This window comes from Cinclus cinclus, chromosome 1 (genome assembly GCF_963662255.1).
Source record: "Cinclus cinclus chromosome 1, bCinCin1.1, whole genome shotgun sequence".
NCBI classification, from domain to species: domain Eukaryota; kingdom Metazoa; phylum Chordata; class Aves; order Passeriformes; family Cinclidae; genus Cinclus; species Cinclus cinclus.
In genome coordinates, this window is record NC_085046.1 from 23,215,256 (window position 1) to 23,237,271 (window position 22,016).

Sequence of the window (22,016 nt, forward strand, 5' to 3'; positions counted from 1 at the left end):
CTTTCCCCTGCTTCTTTTTCAAAATATGAAATACGAAAAGTGCAGCAAAATTGGTTAATGCAAATGAGTCCTTTACAACTACAGAATATGTTTTGCAAAGTTGAAGTTGAAATCTGAACTATCAAAAAGTTCTGGTTACCTTTTTGTTGCATCTATTCCTTTTTTTCAGAGGGGTCATGTATCAGAGAAAGTTGAGAAAGAAGACATGTAAGAGGAAGAGTAAGAAAACACATACTTTATGAATGGTATTTTTTACATCTGGCTTTAAAAATCTCAGGGTTCAAAGAGAAAAATTCTGAGCAGAACAAAAGCATCATTAGCAATTCAGTGTTGCTTTCTCACTGACCAGGTTGTTTTGACAAGCATGGGTACATGTTTATATACACAACTTGTATACACAATTGAAGACATAACCTAAGATACAATGAAATTTTTTGTAGTGTAAGTACCACATGCTAATGCAGTCACATAAACATTGTGATTACTCAGCCAACTAATTAGCATATTGTTAAGAGGGTGTATTTTTCTTTTCAACTATTAAGAAAACATAACACATTAAAAAAACGTGGAAAATGAGATATAATAGGCTTGTTACTAAATAAAGTCTTGAATGATGTTCTTAATTTGTAAGAACTACATTCACAATAGATTTATGGCAGCTATACCACAATTACAAAAACTTTAGTGTATTAACCCTTCTTATGCTAGGAAGTGATATACAGCATTTGAACAAAACCAGGTCTACAAGACACAAGCACAATGTGCTGTGACCTTCCTGGTATTTAACTCAGCAAAAGTGTTTCTGTGGAGTCCCCAGCCAGGCTACCACACAACAAGAATTCTTTTGCTATAGAGACACTGCTTGCTCAAGTACTAGTCTGTCAGTATTTCAGAGACTATTTTGACAACCACTGATTATTATTCAGCTGACCAGTTTAAACATTGCAGAAACCCCCACCCTAACTCTAGTTGTCACATGGCTGAGAGTTCTGGAGGCCATGCTACCAATTAAACTGCTTTGATTGAATATTTAACCTATTCAGTTAGAAGTACAGATGTTTCAGTGCCCTATTAAATTAAGTAAGAATTTTTATTTGAATTTGTGTTTGAAGATCTTAACTTTTTGTTTTTACACTTTAACAAAACTGACGTAATGAAACAACAGACTGGAGTTCTGAGGAAAAGTGGGGGATTTGATAGGAAATGGTGGAGGAATTAAGGTGGCTTATATCCTTCTTTTGATAATCCTCTCAGTGGAATCAAAAAGCAGCTACCAAAATGTAAATTGTTCTGGATGCAAAAGTATTTGTCTTCAAGCTACCACGTGAGTGAGCACAGTCTGTAACTTACTGCTAGTGGTCTTGTTGTGGCTGCTCAGGAATGTGCTGAATAACTTCATAAACCGTACTTAGCATATCCCGGCCGGCGACAAAGTCAGGGCCAGGAGCAGATTGATTCGAAACCTAAAACCAACAAAGTGTATTCCTACTGTAAGGACAAATATGAAAAGATTCAACAGAAATTAAACTCTTAATGTAACTTGTAATCATCTAAACTTTACATCAATTTGCTTGTGGATTGAACAGGTAATCTCTGCTAGTTTATATTTAATTTTGGATAAGTTCTCATCACATTAATAGTAAGGCAGGTAAGAGTTGTAAATTCATTTAGCCCCTTAAAAGATTTAGGATGCAGCTTTTGTGTTTAATACAGCACATACTTTCTATTAATGTACCACATTTCAAGAAAGGAACATTTAATAAAAAGAAAAGCAGGAGAACAGCAGTAAAAAAGCAGTAAATATGGGTTTGGCATAGAATTCCCACTGGCCTGTCAAAGAGAGAGAAAAGCATGGAATTTTGCATAAATCAAGTAATAATATTGATTGTTCAGCATGTTAAATACATTCATTTCCTCTTATGTCATGACAACAGATTTACCTAGACTCCACATCCATGAGGAATTAGCAGTCTTTCTGCCTATACCCAATCTCCAGTTCTTCATTATCTACACTTTCTTATTTTCCCTTTTCTCTGCTGACTAAAATGAATCAGTGGATCAAATGCTGACTTTATCTGCAATGCTATACGTTTGAGTAGGTGAACATAAACCAGTGGAGTTTCTCCTGTTCCTTGAAATTTTACTGGAAATTACAGTAAGTTTCATTGCTCGTACATTCATCCTGTCGTTCTTGTCACTGCTCTCTCCCTCCTGACCTACTAAAGCCCTGATCCTGCAAGAATGTGATACTGTGATATGGTCAGCATAAGGAATATATAATCATAGAAGGTTTGGGTTGGAAATCCCTAAAGATCACCCCTCCAGCCCCTCTGCCATAGGCAGAGACATCCTTCACTAGACCATGTTGTTCAAAGTCCAATCTGACACTGAACACTTCCAGGGATGGGACATCCGCAACTGAGGTAACTTCCAGTTGCCTCACTGTCCTCACAGTAAAGAATTTATTTAATCTAAATATACCCTCTTCAGTATAATATTGCAATGTGCTTAAGGCTGTAATGATCTCTAAACTTAATAAGCCTCTTACTGGCACAAACTCTAACAGAAGCAGTTCAGCTGCTCTGTTTTCTAAAAGTCTTTTATCTCTGCTGCTGTAAAATTCTGTCCTCTCCACTAACATTTGCAGTAGCACTTTATCCCTATAAATGTATATTTCAAACATCTAACTCCATCAGAGAAGATAATAAATTAATCTATGACTGTTTTTTGACACCATGTATTATGATTACTAATCATAAAAACAATTTAGGTGTGACAATGTGACCCTGTGACCATGCTTTAAGATCCCTCCCTTACCTTACTAGATTGATGCTCTCCAAAGCTACAAGATTATATTGCTGGCAATTTTCCCTAGCAAAGGGATAGTATTTCTTCTGTTTCCTCCCAGTTTTACCATTGTCCCTAAATTCTGTGGCCCTGCTTCTGATTTTTTTTTATCCTTTTGCACCATATCAGAATGATGTCCAACTACTATGCAGTAATGTCAGCAAAGGCACAATGCAAGGAAGCAGCAAATGTTGCAGGATTTTTTTTCTGCTAGCAAAATTCCTTTGCTTAACTCGTCCCCCAAAAATACATGAAGCCAACAAAATAATTTTTGTGAAATACAGCTGGGACTTACCTTACATTTACACTTTAAATAACCCCCTGAGATTTTCTGCACTGCCAGGACTATATGTTACATGGGCAGAAATATTAGAGCCAAGGGAGAAAGTGGCATCACAACAGTACACTTGCCTGTGTAACACAAGTGGTTCAGTGCTACCCAACTACTAAAAACACTACTAATATTCTTTTAATATTCTTTTAATATTCTTTTAATATTCTTTTAATATTCTTTTAATATAGGGTAGTTGAATGGAGATTGCTGTCTTTAGAGCGTGGTTATTCCTTACTTCACTATGTTGATGATGAAGCACTGAACTAGTAACAGGAAAGAAAGAGCAAGTACTGGTTAAACAATAGCCATGAATATGATGTAATACAGACATCTGTAAAAAAGCAACAGAAGCAAGCCTACAGAAGGATTCTGGTACAGATATTTAGTATACCTAGAGAAATAGAAGAGAAACTGTTTATGTCTGTTTATGATGTAAAATCACATACCCTAGAACCACTGGTAAGATCTGGAAAAGTGATGAACTCATATATCCCAAAATCATCTGAAGCACTTTCATGTCCTGGAGTTAGAACAAAGATTAAAAAAAGGTGTAATATGAAACTGGAAAATAATGACTGGCAAGGTATTTTGCCCTAATTTTTAAAACACCCGAATATTGCTTATGTGATCTGGTTTAGATCACTTCCCTGCCCACCTCCTAAACTGGTGTGGAGCAAGTCAGGACAGCTGCAGAGCTGGTGTGCATGGTACTTGGTGATTTCCCACACCTTGTACCAACTGAGGAGCCTCTTGCTAGCCTCAGCAGCAATTTTGGTAGAGGCATTCATACTCTGTTCTGGAAGGCTAAAATCTACATTCATTTCCCATAGAAAAGAGGCTGAATTAATAAATTCAGCACATCTACAGTGTAGTGAGTCAGTACCACCTGAATGTTTTGCAATTCTGAGAATAATAAAAAGGAACATGGTACCAATAGATGCCACATTATTATCTGGGACTTCAGATACAGTTTGTATTTAGGTGCAGTTAGTCTCTTTCTCTGCCCTCCCACTGTCCAGGAGATGTGAGGCTCTTTGTTGTCTCTTGGGCATTATTCCATATCAAAGGTTGCAGCACTAACAACAGTGTTGAAATTCTATCCTTTGCTACGACTTTAATGGACCCTCTGTGCTCAAGTGAATGTCCTATCTTCCTAAGCTTCATATACTTCCCTAAACTTGTGCATGTAGCAGTTTATGGTCTGCTCTGATGCATTGGTAGAAAGGAATAGGAATAAGTAATATTCCTAAAGTATAAAAGTAATAAAAGTAATATCCTTTCAAAGGATGGCTGGTGTCTAGCATCTCCTGCCTAGGATCATGTGGGAAGAATTGTGGAGGGAAAAGAGGCAGTGAAAAAAATGCTCTGGGTCCTGATAACACAGAGAAAGGCAGTACAGAATATATCAGAAGGTTATATGTATATACTGCAATGTCATTAACTCATGATTTTGGTACCAATTGATGACATGAACATTTTCAGTTGTAATCTTCCCATGATGTATCACTTCTTACTGCTATCCCAGAATAACACTCATTTGAGTCATGCTGGTGAAAACAGTGGAATACAGGTATTCCAATCCAAGAATACTGGGATTAATAGGTAGAATTCAAGACAACAGTACATAATGCTATGAGCCCTAGGCACGACCTAACCCCATGCTGCTTCTCATTTAAGTCTTATCATAATTAGGCTATCATAGAGGTGTGCAACATAAAACCACACTTCTCTTCTTTTCCTTTAATTTTTTTTTTTCTGTGTGTGGGGATGCTATTTTTCTTTTTCAGGAATGGACTTTGACCTTATGCTCACAATTACTTCATTACCATTACCTGAAAATGCCTGTGCCTTTCTGTAATCAGCCTCTGCCCTAGAAAACATAAACATGTTTCTCAGTTTGACATCACAATCCAAGGAAAGAAAATTAATATGATAAAATGCAATTCTCTGGATGGAAATTTCTTTTAGACCTAAGATTAATTATTTTTATACCTGCACTGTAGCTTCTGTTGTATCACTGAAAAGAAGAAGGAGAAAAAAGTTATTCTTTTTGCTCCAATGGTCCAAAAGAAGAACTGGACTATGTTTAACTTTTACATACCTTTATGTGGCTGATATCTTTTCCATAGGAATAAAGAGGCCATAGCTAGGATCAAAAATAGTGAAATTCCTGTTATTACTGCAAGAGAAGACAAAGATTTTCCTTTCTGGGCCAGCTTTTCCAACCCTGTGACAAAAAAGATGAGTACTGTATTTAGTTCCTTGTTCTTTACTATGTGCTACAATGACACGGAAAAATGCATGTTTTAAAATTATTCTGAAGATAATAAATCTGCATAGAAATACAAAGCAGATGCAAAATTTGGGTCCTGTGAATGGGTAATATTTATTTTTCCCCACAGATCTCCTGAACTGAAAAAGCAATGATATGAATATCATAAAAGACATCAAAGCAGATTAGTGCCTAGAGCTAAATAAAAGTCAGTAAATGTAATCCACAAATTACAGCATCACAAAAAGAAGACGGCTATTATAACTTGAGGTATAGAGACACTGAACTACCAAAAAAGAGGGTGAGAGAGCAACTTGTGCTAGACTGGATGGAAATCCTCCTAGTAGTATGAGCTATAAAAGTAGGAGAAGACAAAAGATCCTTTAGATCCATTTTTATGAAGATTTTTAGATCATTGACAATCTGGTTGTTTATCAAACCACATCAGAAACCAAGAAATTATCACAGAATCACAGAACCAGTTAGGCAGGAAAAGACCTCTGAGACCATCAACTTCAACCTATGACCAAAGATCAACATGGCACTAAGTTCCATGTCCAGTTTTCCCTTAAACACCTCCAAGGATGGTGACTCCACCATGTAGTTTGTATTAATATTTAAATATATTCAAAATATTTCTTGCCTTTGCTCAGGTCTTTTACTGGGATATGCATTAGCAGGACTTTTCCAGCAGGATTTTCTGATACAACACAAACACAGATTGCATATAATTACATACCTAACATCACATGGAAAATATTTGTAGTGAATTTGCAAAGACAAGAATGTGAAAGTTAGGAAATGCCAGACATGTTTGCTTGTGCACTCTTAATTTCATCATTTTGCTCTGAATTGTGCAGAATTCATGTAATTAAAGGACATGTCACAATCCATACAGGTAAATTAAGGTTGCATGTTTCTAGTGCCAGATTTATTAGTAAAATTAAAATGTATATTATTTAGCTGGATGTGTTTCCAGTAGTTGATGAACTCCTGCTCAAAGGGCTAGAACAGCTTACATCTACTTACTATGAATTACTATGTAATTCACTGGCATTGTGCTGGCTACATGTGCAGTGGTTTTCATGAAGATTAAATACGAGGATTTTTAGCCAGATGTGCCCTAAAGATACGGGACAATAAATCACTGCAGTTTCATCGATTTTTTAATAGTCCTTCAGTGTACTGCTTTCCTTGGGAAGAAAAAGCCCAAATGCTGGAGAATCAGATGAGTCCTTAAAATTGTTCTTTAAAGTGAGTAATTTCAAATGTAGACTCAATAAATCTCCATAGATATATCAGTGCAGAAAACTGATATATCTATGATATTATTATGATATTATTATCGTCAGAAAACAAAGACATTCTCTTTGCATGCATTTAACAAACTCAAGCTAACTAACCTTGAAAACTGAGTGATGACTGGTGTACATGAGAAACCTCATTTTATTTTAGAATCTTGGATTAAAATTAATAACAGCTTAGTGCCACTATTGATAAAATTGTAACTTATTAAAACAACTGTTTTCTTGATAATTTTTAGTATTAATTAAGCAACTGTCCCATGGGGAAGTTGTGTAAGGTCTTCTGAAACATCTGAGTTCATGTTGCTACTAAAAATGGGGTTTCTAGTATTTTGAATGCTCTAGTCCAGGCTCTGTATCTCGGATTATGGGGGTAAGGAAAAGGAATATGGACAATTTTCATAGTTTTTCTTAGTATGTTTATGCAGTTGCAATCGGAATCTAGCCTGAGCAGCATCGCTGAGAATGAACTGTGTGTGAATTCATAGCTCTTAGAATCAGTCAGTGCTGCTCTGCGAAGCGTAGCCTTGACATCTCCATTTAGTGCTGTTTGAACAAACACTCATCAAATAGAAAATGGCTGAAGAGGGTGAAAATTATATTTTTAAATACTTAGGATAAAATGTTTTAATAAGATTTAAGTAAAATATTTGTAATTAGGAAATCTGTTATTTAAAGTCCACCTAAACATGATGCTGTGGAGTCTTCCCTCCTTTTTGGCCTTTGAAAGGAAATCTTGGCTGAATATCATATCTTACATGAACTTCCTGGAGAAATGTCATGTTTATATCTATTGACATGTAGTTCTGGTTACATTTTCTTTCACTACTAACCACAGTATTTAGTTTTTGAGTGCAGTATTCTTATTATGAAAATGCAATCCATCTTCCTTCCAGCATACTGAAAGCCCAGGACTCATGATGAATCAATAAGTAGCCTGAATCATGGACATCTCTTCTTGTTTACCAGACTAACAAATTTGTTAGCTCTTTGCTCAGCACAAGTGAAATTGCCTTGTTAAATTTTCTAACAGGCAACCTAGTCTATCTTGTTGAACATTAATAGCATATGTTCCTTATCTGGAAATACTTGTATCCATCTGTATTGAGAAGAGATAGCAGACGTCCTTGGTATCTTGTTCTTTGTTCTATGCTTTTGGAGATTTTTCAGAAAAACTGCTTCATTGCTATTGAACACAATCATACAGGAGCTGAGGTTCTAGTGTATGAGAAACAAAGGTATGTGTTCTTCAGAACTCAGCAGTCAATCCAGAGATTCATAAATATGACAAGGAAATAATTTACATGACCATTGTAATAAGATCCCACAAAATTTCAGTGTCTTACCGGGTTGTGTTCCAAGTTGTGTCATACTGCAAGTAAAACCTGTATCCCATGGAATGTCCAAAAGCCCCTTTACTATAGTCTTAGCAAGACCTAAATTTTGACACATACTCTAAGAACGACTTCCCTTTTCTGGGGCTGAAAACAGCCCACTCAGATGTTGCACTGTACAACAATGAAGTTACATTCTTACCTACAGACATAACGACAACTGTGAAGTGGGTTTCATCTTGTTTTCCAGTCACATTGTTGAAAGCACAGCACATGTAATCTACTGTCTTCTGGGCCACTTTATCAGATACAACTTCCAGATGGGGTCCGTATTTGATTACTTGAGTGGTATTGTCATCCCTCTGAATCCACAAATAAGTATTTGGTGGATTTGAATCTGCTGAGCAGTCAAACAGTACAACTTCCCCCATGTCAACTGTAAACACTGCCCCGATATTCAGACCTTTGTCTGATTTGACTCTAAGTCCATAAGGTCCATCTGCATTGGGAAAAAAAAGGGAAATGAAAATCAAAGTATATAGTTAAAATTTAATCAGAAGTGTATCTTTAAAGTTGGAGTATTTAAGTTAGACTAACCTTCAGAATGGCTGGTATTCAGTCATTTCAATGAAAAGGCTTTCAGTTCAATAACTGGATTTTTGCTAGGCTTAGCTCAGGCTATGCCCACCTAATACTGGTCAAATTGCTGTTTAAGGAAAAGGCATGAATCTATGTATTTCTCAGTATGTTAAAAAGAATGAAAACTGAAATCAGTTGGATTTCTATGAAGTAGAGGCACTGTCTTCTTCAGAAGCATATTTGATTTCTACTTCAATGAGAAACTGACTGGCATAAGTAATTTCCCTACAAATTGAAAAGTGAACAAATTTGCTTTGTAATGTTACTTTCACTGCAATAATTTACAGTACAATAATTATTTAGGGAACTAACTTACAGGTATAATATTAAGTGGGACGTGCCTTAGATAAATTCAGAAAAAAATTCCATAAATGACTGCTAGAATACACTCTAACTTTCCCTGCATTTTAGTAGGCTTGTACTACTAAATAATACTTTAAATAATTAAATAATACTTTAATTGAATAATTAAGAACACTTAAATAATTACTACTGTAATATGCTTTTTTCAAGAGCAAGTTCTGTCGTGAAAGTTATTTTTCTAAATATAATTAGAAGAAGCATATGTTGCTCTATAGCCATGTTTTCATTACTCAAAAAATTAAGCAGATGAGTATTTTTAGTGTAACCTGCATAGGAAAATGAGAAGGGAAACAATATACTTAAATATTATACGAATATTTCTCATGCTGTTTTTACTAGAATATTTCAGATCATTGAGGCTTTTATATCTTTACATGTTAAAATTATTTTTACAGCTATTTAAGGATAAAAATTTATGTACAGAATACAATAATCAAAGTGTGCCTTATTAAATAGCTTTTTCCAGTTTAAAAAACAAAAAAAACCCCAAAAGACAAAAACTAAACCCTAATCATTTTAATGTTGTTATTTTCCTGATATTATATCCTAATAATTTTGATTATTTAATGAATAATCAAAAATCCAAAGACCTAACAGACCAAGAGAATATGCAGAATATCTTTTTGGTAGGATGCCTGAAGATCAGTAAAGCGGCCTCATACAGAATGGTGTAGCACAAAATGTACCCATTGCAGACAGTGGCATCCAGTAATATTTCTACCTTCCCGTGGTTGCCCGGAAGAATTAAGATAATGTAGTTGGGTTTGAATGGGAAAATCCCTGCTACATGAAGCTGCACACTTTTATATTTCAGACTTTATTTCCCACCAGGAAACTCAGGATGATGTTAGAACGTTCTCCAGTGCACACAGCACAAACCAGGCCATTTTTATGTGTACCTCTGTGTTTTTTTCTGTTTGTTCAGGTTTAGACAAGAGACTACAGACAACCATATATGACCTCAGTTTAGTCCACTTTTAAGTAAATGTCCATATTTCATAACATAAACTTGATGTTTTCTCTACTTATTTCCTAGTGGTAAGCTTTTTGCAGTCTCATTTTAAGGAATGGCCAACATCATGCATAATATTTACTTGGGAAATGAAATACAAATTCACTTCAGCATAAATTAGTGCTGCTCCCACCTACATTGCAGTGGCCACTCTGAAGAATCATGGCTTTTCTTAAAATTCTTGATGCTGGGCTGCTTCCTCACAGGCTCTGCAGTTCCTGAGTAATTTGCTTTATTTTCTCCAAGAGCCAGCTGACCCTGTATTGACCATTTCTATGAAGTACAGATCTATACCCCACTGTTTTGGCTTTGCTGGCCTCACTTGGGCTTTATGTTTCTGTGGAAGGGGATCTTTTCACAGAGGCTCACCTCTTATAGGTATTTACTTCCCTTTTTTCAGATCTGAAAGGAGAAGGGATGTACTGGCCGTTGACATTTTACATAAATGAAATAAAGCCCTTCAAAAACTATTTATAGGCAGGAATATACATTTTTTTTTTTACTTTTTAGAGCAATTAAATGGTTCTTACAATCCAATTCTTGCTTCTTAGGAGAATTAGCTTTTATTTTCATGGATAATATGACTTTGATAAGTGTTAACAGAGGTTAATGGTAAGAATAGCTGACTGGTTTCCACGCCCCCCTCACTGTAGTGGGTGGTTTGCCACAGTCTGCAAAAGAATCAGAACTGAGTTCTGCTTTTTTATCAGTATCATAACTGTGCAGCATAAAGAGATGCATACTGAGAACTATATTTTAATGAAAACTTCAAGTTGAAAGATATCATTATGCAAACACTGATGTACACTGGCTGGGGAAGTAAGTTTGAAAAAGAGAAGTTATCTCAAGAAATAGCCAAATCTTGGGAAAATCTGAAAAATGGCATTTCTTGCTAAAGTCAACACAAGGATTAGGTAATCCTTTCTGCTTTGCCTGGAGCAGTATTTTGCTTCTCCTGGGCATTGTGTACATCAAGGTCCCTAAACAATGGGTAAGTGACAACTATACACAGCTTCAAGGATGATTCTGAAAAGCGGGCAATTAACCATTCTCTCACTAGTACTAAGTATATTCTATCTTTTGGAAGACTTGAGGAAGAAAATCCCACTTAGTCTGCTGAGTTCAACTCCATCAACACAGTACAACAGTGTCTGCTGCTGCATATAGGACAGCAGCTTCTTCCAGCCTTGAAATAATTTGCTCCTGAGTCACATGATTGTAATAACCATGTTCCAGGCTGCATTATCATCATAACTAGTGGAGAAGCAGGATAATATTAATAAGACATGAATTATAAAACACTTTTCATACTTTTCATACATACACTTTTCATACATGTGCACAAAGTAAAAACCCAAATTGACAGCCTTCATGGATCCCACAGATCAATTTTTCCTTTCCAGTATTGTTCTCTACAGAAAACTGCCTCTTGTCTCAGTAAAACCAGTTAACTAAATGAAGTGTAAAATAATAAATCAATCTTTCTGAGTAACAATTTACTGCTCTGTGGGAATATTTCCAATAGCTCCTATCACTACGAGACTGTTGCAGTTTCCAAGCAGATGGCAGGTATTTACTGTGAGTGACCTTTTCTTTATCACCTCCAGTAACTCCCCTACAGCAATGGCATATGGCAGACAGAGATCCTTGGGCCTGTTCTGGATTGTTATTGGCAGCTGGGAGACAAAGTACTTCTGCAGGCAGAGGTTGAACCATATTAGGTGACTTCATATAGCTCAGGAAGTGAGACCCCAGTTCCCATCACTGACTTGGATATAGAGAATATCACAGGTATTTGCAGTTTTTCAGCATTGCATTGTTTGCTCTTAATACTTTTTTTCAAATTTTATATTTGCACAAAGCAAATCCTCAGTTCTGATGAAGGACATTCTGAAAATGCATACACAATAATATTTACACACATGGAGAAAAAGTGGATCTCAAGGTTTTTGATAGAGCTGTATATCACAACCATTTCAACAGCAAAATTTATGAAATGTGGACACTTAAATGACTTTGAGATTTTAAAATTCTGGTAAAAAATAGGTCAAAAAGAGGTTTCTATTTTAGAACTTGTAAAGACTTTTCAAATTTGCTGAAAAATGTGTGTAATTGAGTGAGGGAGAAGGGAGGAAGCAGTAGCAGAGCTGGGATTGAAGGGCACATGTGGTCAGAGCAAGTGTCCCAGACACCTGCCAGTGTGATGAGTGCTCTGGAGACAATCCTATGTGCAACAGGTCAGAAATTCAGATCTCACACGGACTGTGCAACAACCAGAGCTGTGGGACTGGAAACAAAAGTGGGAGATGTTTTTCTAGCCTGACCCGACTTTATTGCATGGGAAGAAGGCTGTCAGACTGGATACAGTGTTGCCAAGTTCTATGTAGGTGTTCTTTGAAGACAGACCTGTGAAGGCCAATTCACAGACCGATAAAGTGAGAAAAGCAGTAAAGGAACTGCATTTGTACACTCTCAGGCCTCATTCTTAGCACTTGAAGCACATAAGTGAGCTGAGATTGTGACTCTACAAAAGCAGGCATATAAAAATGTGCTACCTTGAGGAAAGAATGTGATTGATTATTTTTATTTTAATTACAGTAATGATAAGTTAAAGCTCTTTCAGTGCTGGTTATTTCCTTATTTATCGTAATTCCTCTGTCTAATGAGATGGAAGCTCAGTTAATATTTGCCCTGTTTAGGACTCTTTGCAACTGCTTCTTCATCTTCAAATCTGCACCACTGTCAATTTTATAAGATACCCATAAGCTTGTATCAGCTCATACAAAACAATGTCCTTCTTAATCTTTGCTAATTTTGGCAGTCTTTTTCTCTTCTGGTGCAGTGTAGAGACCCCCCCCCGCTCACCCCCATACTTTCAATGCATGTCATCCCCTTACCCAATTCTTACCCAATTCTTCAAGTTATAACAAAAACCACCAAACAACTAGCAGAATAGATAATCAGAGATAAAAGGAGATGAAAGGAGGAGGAGGAAAATATGAGAGCCAGAGATATAACAGATGTAGGTTCTGAATATGTTGGTAGTGCAATCATAACAAGTTGAGCATAGGCTGCCTGCCAGCTGCCAGTTGTGAGAGCCTGAGGAAAGCAGGAATGAGCACCAGCCCTTGGCTGGACAGGAATCTAATTCCAGTCCTTCCAGCGTCCCTTCCAGACTGGGTCACTGGGTAAACTGGCTATATCTGAATAGTACTGGTGGCAAAGTAGGTCCTGGCCTTCCCAATTTCAGCTCTCTTCTGAGAAGGATAATTCGACCCCTGAGGACATGAGGATTAGAGCATAGCAGGTCACATATGTGTAGCATGTGCTACTTGAAAATTGAAGAGGCACTGGGAATTCCTGACATGGACCGAAATGAGAAGGTCCTAAGATTTACCATATAATTTTTGAATGATGATTAAATCAATTTTTTGTTTCCTCCAGTTCAATTAGTTTCTCAGGTGCCTTCATTTTCAGTCAAAATACCTGGCTAACTTATGGTATCTTATAAACCTTATGGTTTATTCTTCTGTAAAAAATGGTCTTTATGCAACTCTTCTTGCTCCCTCATTCTTGTTTTCCATTTGATCTGGAATGCAATCACTTCTTCCAGCTCTAATTTTGCTAAATCTGTCTGAGGTCTCTGTGTCTCTTCTCCATTCCTGTCTTTCTTTTTTCCAGTTCAAGACCAGTGTTCTTGGATCTGCAGGGACTACATGAAATATTGTATATGTGGTGTTATCTTCTGTGTGCCATTGGCATTTGCCTTGTTTCCTTGTTGGAAATCCATTGCCCACTCCCTTAGAATTAAATACGTCTTTCTCATCCCTGAATCACACTGTCAGTTCATAGATATCTTGTGATAGCTCAATCACCTAGGCTCACTGCCTTGATTATTTTCTAATCAATCTTGATGTTATCAGCAGAAGTCCATGTTTTTTATTCTCTGAAAGGGCATGCCCATTTATTTTTTTTACTTGTAAATTTAATCCCACCTCTATTACTCTGTCAAAGTCATTCAGTCCTTCCATTTAATATCATAAATTAACTTCATTGAGATATTCCCTATCTTCTTTCTCGTGCCATTAAAAGAAGCATTAAAAAGGACTGGACTTGAAATGATCTTAAGGAAACCCACTAATACCAGTCCTTCAGCCTGGTACTTCCTGTGCTTAGCTTTTGGATACTATTTGGTGTCACCATTTATAGCAACATTTTCATGTATAAAGGCCTCATTATTTTTTTCCTATGAGTCACATCTGAAGACATCTGTGGAAGTCTTGAAGCTTCTATTTGAATTCTGCAGTTGAAACTGATTTTCACAACTACACAACACAGAATAATTTTATTATCTTATTTTAAGTTAGAGCTATTACAAACAAACTCATTTTGAATGCAAGCTCACATACAATGTTGACTCAACTGTTTTTTTGCCTGTTTTCATATTTGGAGGCACTCCTTCCAGCAAAATCATTCCTACAAAGATTATAATGAATATTTCATATACTCACAATATATGGTTGGTACAATTATCTCACTTTCCATTGCACTGACAGGGTTAGATACCAGACAGCTGTAATTCCCAATGTCTTCTTTTACTACAGGAACAATTAGAAGTGTAGCATTGTTTGATGAAAAGGTGTAATTAGGGCCAGCATGAAGACGCTTCCCATTTTTCATCCACTGGTAAATTACCCTTGTACCTCTATCCACAGTACATTTTAGGGTAATATTCCCTACATACTCCACTACTCCTGAAGATGGTTCAGTATATACAGTTGGCTTTGTGACTGGAACTGTAAAATAAAGAGATATGAAGAACTGTTAAAGTGACAAGCCATTGTGTTACAGTCTTCATGGTCAAGATGATTCCAATAGAAATCATATTTCTCTCTAGAAATTACTAATATTTCAAATTTTATCTCTTAAATGTATTTAAATCTTAAAAAAAGGAAGCCATATTCTCAGCTGGTGACTTTAGGAATTGTTATGGGACATAAATAAAACCAAACTGTTTATATTGCTTGTAATAGGATAAAGGCTGCAGACAAGAGTCGACAGCCTCTTGTCTCATACACAAATCACTGAGTCCACAGAAATGAAAAGAGTACAAAGCATGACACTGCCCACCATGTGTGACCTCTCAGCATGACTGCCCATAGCTTTGCCCACACTGGGCACCACTGAAATCTGGGTGATCTGTCATGAGGATGTCTGCAGATTGGGATGGGCTGGGGAGTTAAATGGCAGATACAACTTTGTCATCTCAAGATGTCATTCATCTCATTCCTTCCAAGCCCAACAGTTACAGGTTTCCCTCTGTATAATCCATAAATTACAGAAGCCTCTTGTCATCCTTTTAGATAATTCTTTTCCATTTCCACTTTCTTTTTTCCTTTTTTAAAGTACAAAGAGCAGAGTCTAAAGAGGGAAATTCAGTACTTTACAAATTCAGATCTGGGTTTCTTTTACAGACACAGGGCTACAGTTACCAGCAAAAGTCAATGGCTTCTCTTTGTTACAGGAGGTAAAGTTGTTCAGGGAAAAAGACTATTTGAAATTCAATGCATCCTCATTATAGCACAGCAGAAAATTATTAAATCTTATTTTCAGAAGTCTGTCTTATTTAATCTTAAATTTTTCTATACCTCTTCAGCTTCTTTTACTTACAATACAGAAACATCAATCAATATATTAATTTTGCCTGAAGATTACATATTTTAGCATTCCCTCTGGCAGCAGAAAACAACATAACTTAATTGTTAGCATTTATTCATGTACAGTTGCATTAAATGAGACACCATTGTCACTGGATACTAAGAACCAGGACTTTAAAACTTGCAATTTTATTTTCAAAATGAAAATGCTATCTTTTACTAACTTACCATCAACAGCTACTTGAATCTTTTGACTTGCAGCTATGGTCCCATTTCCACGGACATTGACTTTTACAATGTAATTGCCCTCGTCACTGAGATGCAATGGATTAATCCTCAGAGATGCATTTGGTGGTATAAGGGTAAACTTGTCCTGGTATTCCAAGTCTGGAACTACTCTTTGATTTACAGAGCCAAGCACGTATTTTGGATTACTCTGAGACCTCTCAAAAAGCCAAATTATCTGGATTTCAGAAGCTGTAGCATTGAAATTGTAGTCAACAGAAAGATGAAGTGGTTGCCCCTCAATACCATGGACAGTATGAGATGGTACTGTCAATTTTAAGGCAGAACAAATCCCTGCATAAAAATGAAAGAACAAACAAATAAACAAATCTGAATCACAAATGGAAACCCCAGAAAACTCAAATGAGAAATTCTCACAGTGGAAAAACTCTCAAGGCTAAAACTTAACATTTTTGCATGGTTATAACTCAGATTTTAAGTACAAAAGAGGCAAGAGCTCATTGACCTTGGTGAAGGTAGCTAGAGAACTCTAGTCTCAAATTATACAAATAGCCAAAGGAAGGATCTTTTAGGTTGAAAATTTGACAAAAATGAGATATTGCACATTTACCTTAATGTATAAAAATATCTTCCACTTAAAATATTTTGTATTTCTAGGTCTTACACTGTCAACAGTCTTGGATTGTAAACTCAGTTTTAGGATTTTTTCTGGGCTGGTTCAGCTACAGAGAAGCTTCTTAGGTAGTCTGCCAATTATACTGAGAAACTGACTGAAAATCTGACAAGCAGAACTTTCATGAATTCTGACTAAAACTACATATAATTATTGCTGACTGCTCTGAACCTGTAAGACTAAATACAAGAAACAATACAAAGCTTGTGAAAGTCAAGTATTCCAGTCCTAGAACATTGGCAAAATTAACCCTTGCTGTTGATATGCACAAAAGTGACATTTTCAGCCATGTAATTAATTCTGTTTTTCAAGAATTCTGCCTCTGTTATGGTGCAAAAAGGCCCATTAATCAGTTAATCATTGTCTTTCCCATACATTTTTAAAAATAATTTTTCCTTGTGCTGGCCAAAGATGTATTTATAGAACACTAAGAAAAAATTAAAGCTTTAGTCTTGTGACTAAGTGATTGATTTTTCACATTAACTTTTCCACAGCACCCATGAGAACAGCAATGATGTAATGAATTGACATTAATGAACTGATTTCACAACACCATTTTAACTGACAGGACTTTAGAGATGAAGAATTTAAGCCCAGAAAAAAATTAACAGCAAAAATGCAGACTCATTTTGGATGATAAATTTGAAATATTAAGGATACAATTTTTCAAAATACATATAAAAACATTTAGCATGTTCATGATGCTGCAATTGACTCTAATTGCAAGTTTCATTGCTCAGACTTGTGTTCAATGATACTGAGAAGCACGCTGAAAGTGCTAAAAACCCTAGGAAAAAAACAACCTTTTATAAGTAAGAAATGTAAAAACTGTGATTTAAGTAAGCCACCTGCTACTGCATAAGAACACCATGGAGACTGAGAACGCACTTCCCAGAACAACACACAATGCTTTCACCATGCACCATCTATTCTTTTCCTGCTAATGATAATTTTTGGTCAGACTTGATGATCCTTGAGGTCCCTCAAACCTGAGATTCTGTGATTCTAAACATGCTTCCAAATACCTGTAACAAAAAAGCTGATGTACATGGAATGCATTTCTACCTGGAAAGAGCTGGGTGAGTAGGGAAGGACAGAAGGAGCAATGTATGAAAAAATAACATGACAGCTCATTAATATAATGCAGAGTTAACTTTTGTGTCTTACTCTTGTTACTTTCATATCATTATTCTTTGTGATGGAAATTGCTAAAGGTTAATTTATGTTTAGTTTCCTAGGTTATGTGACAGAAAAAAAATCAATTCAGTAGCATAATATGGTATCTGTACATATCTTTTGGGTTAAAATAATCAAATTTCAGTGCACAGCTGTTTCAGTGCATGAGTTAATGGCAAAGCAAACTTGTTGGGGATGAGGGTGGGGACACAAAAAGGGGGTCATGGTTACAGATGCAGCAGTAATGCCAGTAATTAATGTCAGAGGCACTCTGGAAGGGCATGCAAAGTAGTAGAGTAGAGATGGAGTGTGAGTGGACTGGCTCATGGGTAGACAGCAGTGTTGAACAGAATCTACCCCCAAAAAAGTAGTTTTGTGGCTGGCTTCTCTTCTAATAAAGCTGAGCAATATTACACTCAGCTAAAGACAGCTCGCAGACTTTCTGAGAGCTTGGCAGGGAAGCCAAAGGAAAATGCTGCAGAATACTAACTGGGAAATAGACAAAAAGACAGTGAAATCCTTAGACAGAAGGTCTGGCAAGCCCCCATTAATAGGGGCTAAGGAGGAAGTAGACAGAGGGCTTCAGGCTGCATGAACTTTAATTTGTAAAGGACTGGCTGGGGTTCAGCTGAGATAGGAAAACAGGGTAAAAAAAAAGAGGAAGAACGTAGAAAAAATGTGGAATGGCTTAAGTGGAGGATACACAGGAGGACAGAGATATTTACATACTTAACTTTCTAGATGAAAAACCTAAAATGGATGATGCACCTCAAATTGAAGCCTGCTCCTCTACCCCTTTTTAACAGTATTTTTAGCCTGTTGTTCTTGCAATTTTCTAACACTGCACAACTCTTCAAGGTTTTCTAGACTCTGGATAACAGGACATTAAGTATTATATTGGTTGTTATAACACTTCTCAGATGTTAATATACTTCCTGACACCATTACAGTACAAATCAGATTTTAACTGCTGTTGTCCACTTGAAAAAGAGAGAAAGAGAGTAACCCCTCAGTAGAATCCTTCATGAAATATTTAATCCTGGAGATATAGCTCGTATAACCTACCAATTACCTAACCACCCATTTCAATTTTTAGATCACCTGGAATAAAGTCAAAAACTTCTCTCAAACACAGAGAGATAGATCTGTAAAAGATCTGTCCATATGCTTACTCATTCTTCATGTATGATGTCATTTCATTTTTGGATTTATTTCGTTGTCCATTGGATAATTGTGCTGTTGGACAACATGCCAGTAACAGAAGCAGTGCTATCATAAAATATGGAAAATGAATATTTCTCACAGATCTGTTTCTAAGCAGACTTGTGAGCACCAGAAAAACTAGGACCACCAGTATAGAAGGTAACAGCATAATAATAATAACAGCAGCATAATGAAAAGAGAATCAGGGCTGGAGAACTGACTTTGTTTTCAACTAAAAATTGTTGGAATAGAAACTGCAAATTAACTTTGTTCCACTTGATTGAAAACTGGCTTTGTGTAATGCCTCAGAAAGACATTTTGATCAGCAATTAAGGAAATTCTTTCAGCTAGGACCAGAGGTGGTGAGGGCAGAAACCCCATTTTCTCCTCAGTCCTTCCAGGAGTGGTTTTGGATAATTCCAGTTCTTGTTGCTCTCTCTGGCTTTCCTGGGCTGATTTTGTGGAGTGCCAACATCCCTCAGGAGCTTCCCCATGGCTGGTAGGGCAAAGGAGAAAGCAGGCTGAGACTGGGGCAAATTCTTAGATAACAGTGTTCTGTCAAAAGCAAGGGTTTTACAGGAGCAGTGGTGGAAATATTCTGGACCAAGTCTTCTGCAGTCTGTAATATTCTTTATTGAGAAGGTTATCCTCTTCACCAAAAGAGTTGTAAAGCATTGGAGTGGGACAGCCAGAGAAGTGGTAGAGTCACCCTGCCTGGGGCAACTGCAAAGATGTGTAGGTGTGGTGCTCTGGAACATGCTTTAATGGTGGAATTGGCAGTGTTAGGTTAATAGCTGGACTTGATGCTCTTTATGGTCTTCCCCAACCTAGAGGGTTCTATGATTCACTTGTATGTGACTAATTTTGATCTTTAATTTTAACTGGAGAGTGATATGACTAGTCCTTGAATTAATGTTAATAGCAAAATCAAGCCAATGTGTCAAACTAAATTCATATTTATCAGGCCCAAATTCCATGCAATTTAAGCCTATCCCTACAGTTTTACAAATGAACTTTTTTTCCAAGATGATGGAATTCCAAAACCTAATTTTATATAATGTAAGGGCTGTACCACAATGACCTCCATTTGGAGCGCAGTGATCTGTGGTTTGCTTCCATCTCACTTTGCTATCACCAGTATTAGCAAAGACAACAGAATTGTTGTTGACATAAAACAAGGGCTGCAGTTTTAGTTTAAATAAAAAACTATGACATAACTTTTCAGTTTATGGCATAAACTGAAACCTGCCTAGCAAGGTTTTAGCATTCTCTGAATTTAACATGCACATCTCCTTGTCAAAGTGAGTTTGGATTCTCAATTGCTTTTCAACAGTGTTCATTTAGCCCTTCAACTCTCCTGAACTTGGTGCAAAATGTCACTAGATCAGTGAAATACTTTTTCCCCCCTTTTTACAAGTATGTTCATTTACGGAAAAAAATAAAACCCAAACAAGCCAGATGTAATGGTCCAGGAAAGCTGCAATTTCTATACCTCCATTTATATAATGGAAAACTTGGGAATATTCTTCCCTGGACTGGGATTTTTGCCCAAGAAAATGTTCCACAAAGCTTTGTTACATGACTTAATTTTATTTGCTGAGGTCAGTGCCTTTGTGTCATGTCTCCAATGCACCCAATTCTCATCATGATATGAACTATGGGCAGCACATTTCCCTTACTAGAAAATGTGTATATCTGGGTAAGGATGTAAGACTTCCTGGTAAATAAACCTGTACTCTAAAGCATTTTGCTTGCATGACAATAAATCTTGTAGGATTTTAATGAAAAGTATCCAATGAAGTGGAAAAGTAGATAAAGCACAAAGTCACTGTTTTTTATTAACCAAATATTTTTCATTTTTAAGGAAGAGATCCAATAACCGTCATATAAACCATCAATTATTATGAAGCCAAAAGTCTTGAAAAAGCATTTAGCTCAAAATCAAGGAAATTAAGTGACTGTAATAAGCTAGAACTGTGAGGTTCACAAAGAAGAGAAAAGCTGTTCCTATAAATGAATGATTAGAGGGTGCACTACATTTGTAATATTATATACTTCCTCTGATGACATTTACAAAAACAAATATAGAAAAGGATAATTACAAAATTACAAAAGTAATTTGTAGAAATAAGCTTATTTAACATTTGATCACAAGGTATTTCTGTCAAAATACATAGAACACCTATTTTTTATCCATTGCGTGGATAACAAATGCACACTTACTAAAACTGCACTCAGACACCAAACAAATGCACTATTAATGGGGAGATATTCTTCAGTAGACTAAGAGCCTAATTTAGTTTCAATACCAATTTACATTTAGATATTATATATAAATTAATTATAAAGCAGTGAAAAATAATGTATCAGTGGTGTGTCAATAAATTTTTAAAGAAGTGTGTAACAGCTTCTGTATAATCTTTGGTTCAGAACCTGTCCAGCCTTACTTGTTAAAAAGACTGCCCAATATATATGTTACTTAATAAAATGTAATAGTATGTATTTAATCAATACACACGTTTTACATGTAGATTATGTGTACTTAATCAATGCCAAGTTTTACATAGAGATTATGTACAGCATTCACTTTTGTTCAATTCTGCTAAAACTTTAGCTTCACTCACAAAACAAGGTGCCACTACCTGATGAAAAGCTTTTAGGCTACCTTCCTAAAATCAAACACCTGACAATACAACAGAAACATCTTTAAATTTATAAAGATATATCTTATAGGATCAATTCACATTTCCACAATGATAATCAAATATAATTCATACTGTATCTTACCTACAAGCAGAAAATATATTTTGCACTGTAAGTCCCAAAAGAAGTTGGCTAAAGGGCTCCATGAAAGCATCCTGTCCCACATAAATGCCACCTTCTCAGCACTAAGCCAGGGCTTGGACCTGCAGCTGCTGGTTTATTTGCTAGGGAAATCAGCAATGAGTTAACAGGT

At 36.2% G+C, this 22,016-nt stretch overlaps 1 protein-coding gene across 1 annotated transcript; it reads right to left on the minus strand.

The window, feature by feature from the left end:
• Positions 1 to 1,352: 1,352 nt before the first annotated feature.
• Positions 1,353 to 21,917, minus strand: HEPACAM2 (HEPACAM family member 2). Its single transcript, XM_062494924.1, has 9 exons — positions 21,848 to 21,917; positions 15,991 to 16,341; positions 14,617 to 14,901; positions 8,294 to 8,590; positions 5,283 to 5,408; positions 5,174 to 5,198; positions 5,014 to 5,051; positions 3,628 to 3,701; positions 1,353 to 1,463 (listed from the first exon to the last, which is right to left on the minus strand). The coding sequence occupies exons 1-9, from the start codon at positions 21,915 to 21,917 to the stop codon at positions 1,353 to 1,355; spliced, it is 1,377 nt and encodes a 458-aa protein (XP_062350908.1).
• Positions 21,918 to 22,016: the final 99 nt, after the last annotated feature.

Excerpts from the sequence above, each read along its gene's own strand:
- HEPACAM2 (XM_062494924.1), bottom strand. The coding sequence starts at position 21,917 with ATGCTTTCATGGAGCCCTTTAGCCAACTTCTTTTGGGACTTACAGTGC. Across the intron at positions 5,409-8,293 it reads AGTTGTCGTTATGTCTGTAG|GGTTGGAAAAGCTGGCCCAG; the intron begins GTAAGAATGTAA and ends TTTTTGTCACAG. Across the intron at positions 5,199-5,282 it reads AAGATATCAGCCACATAAAG|TGATACAACAGAAGCTACAG; the intron begins GTATGTAAAAGT and ends TCTTCTTTTCAG.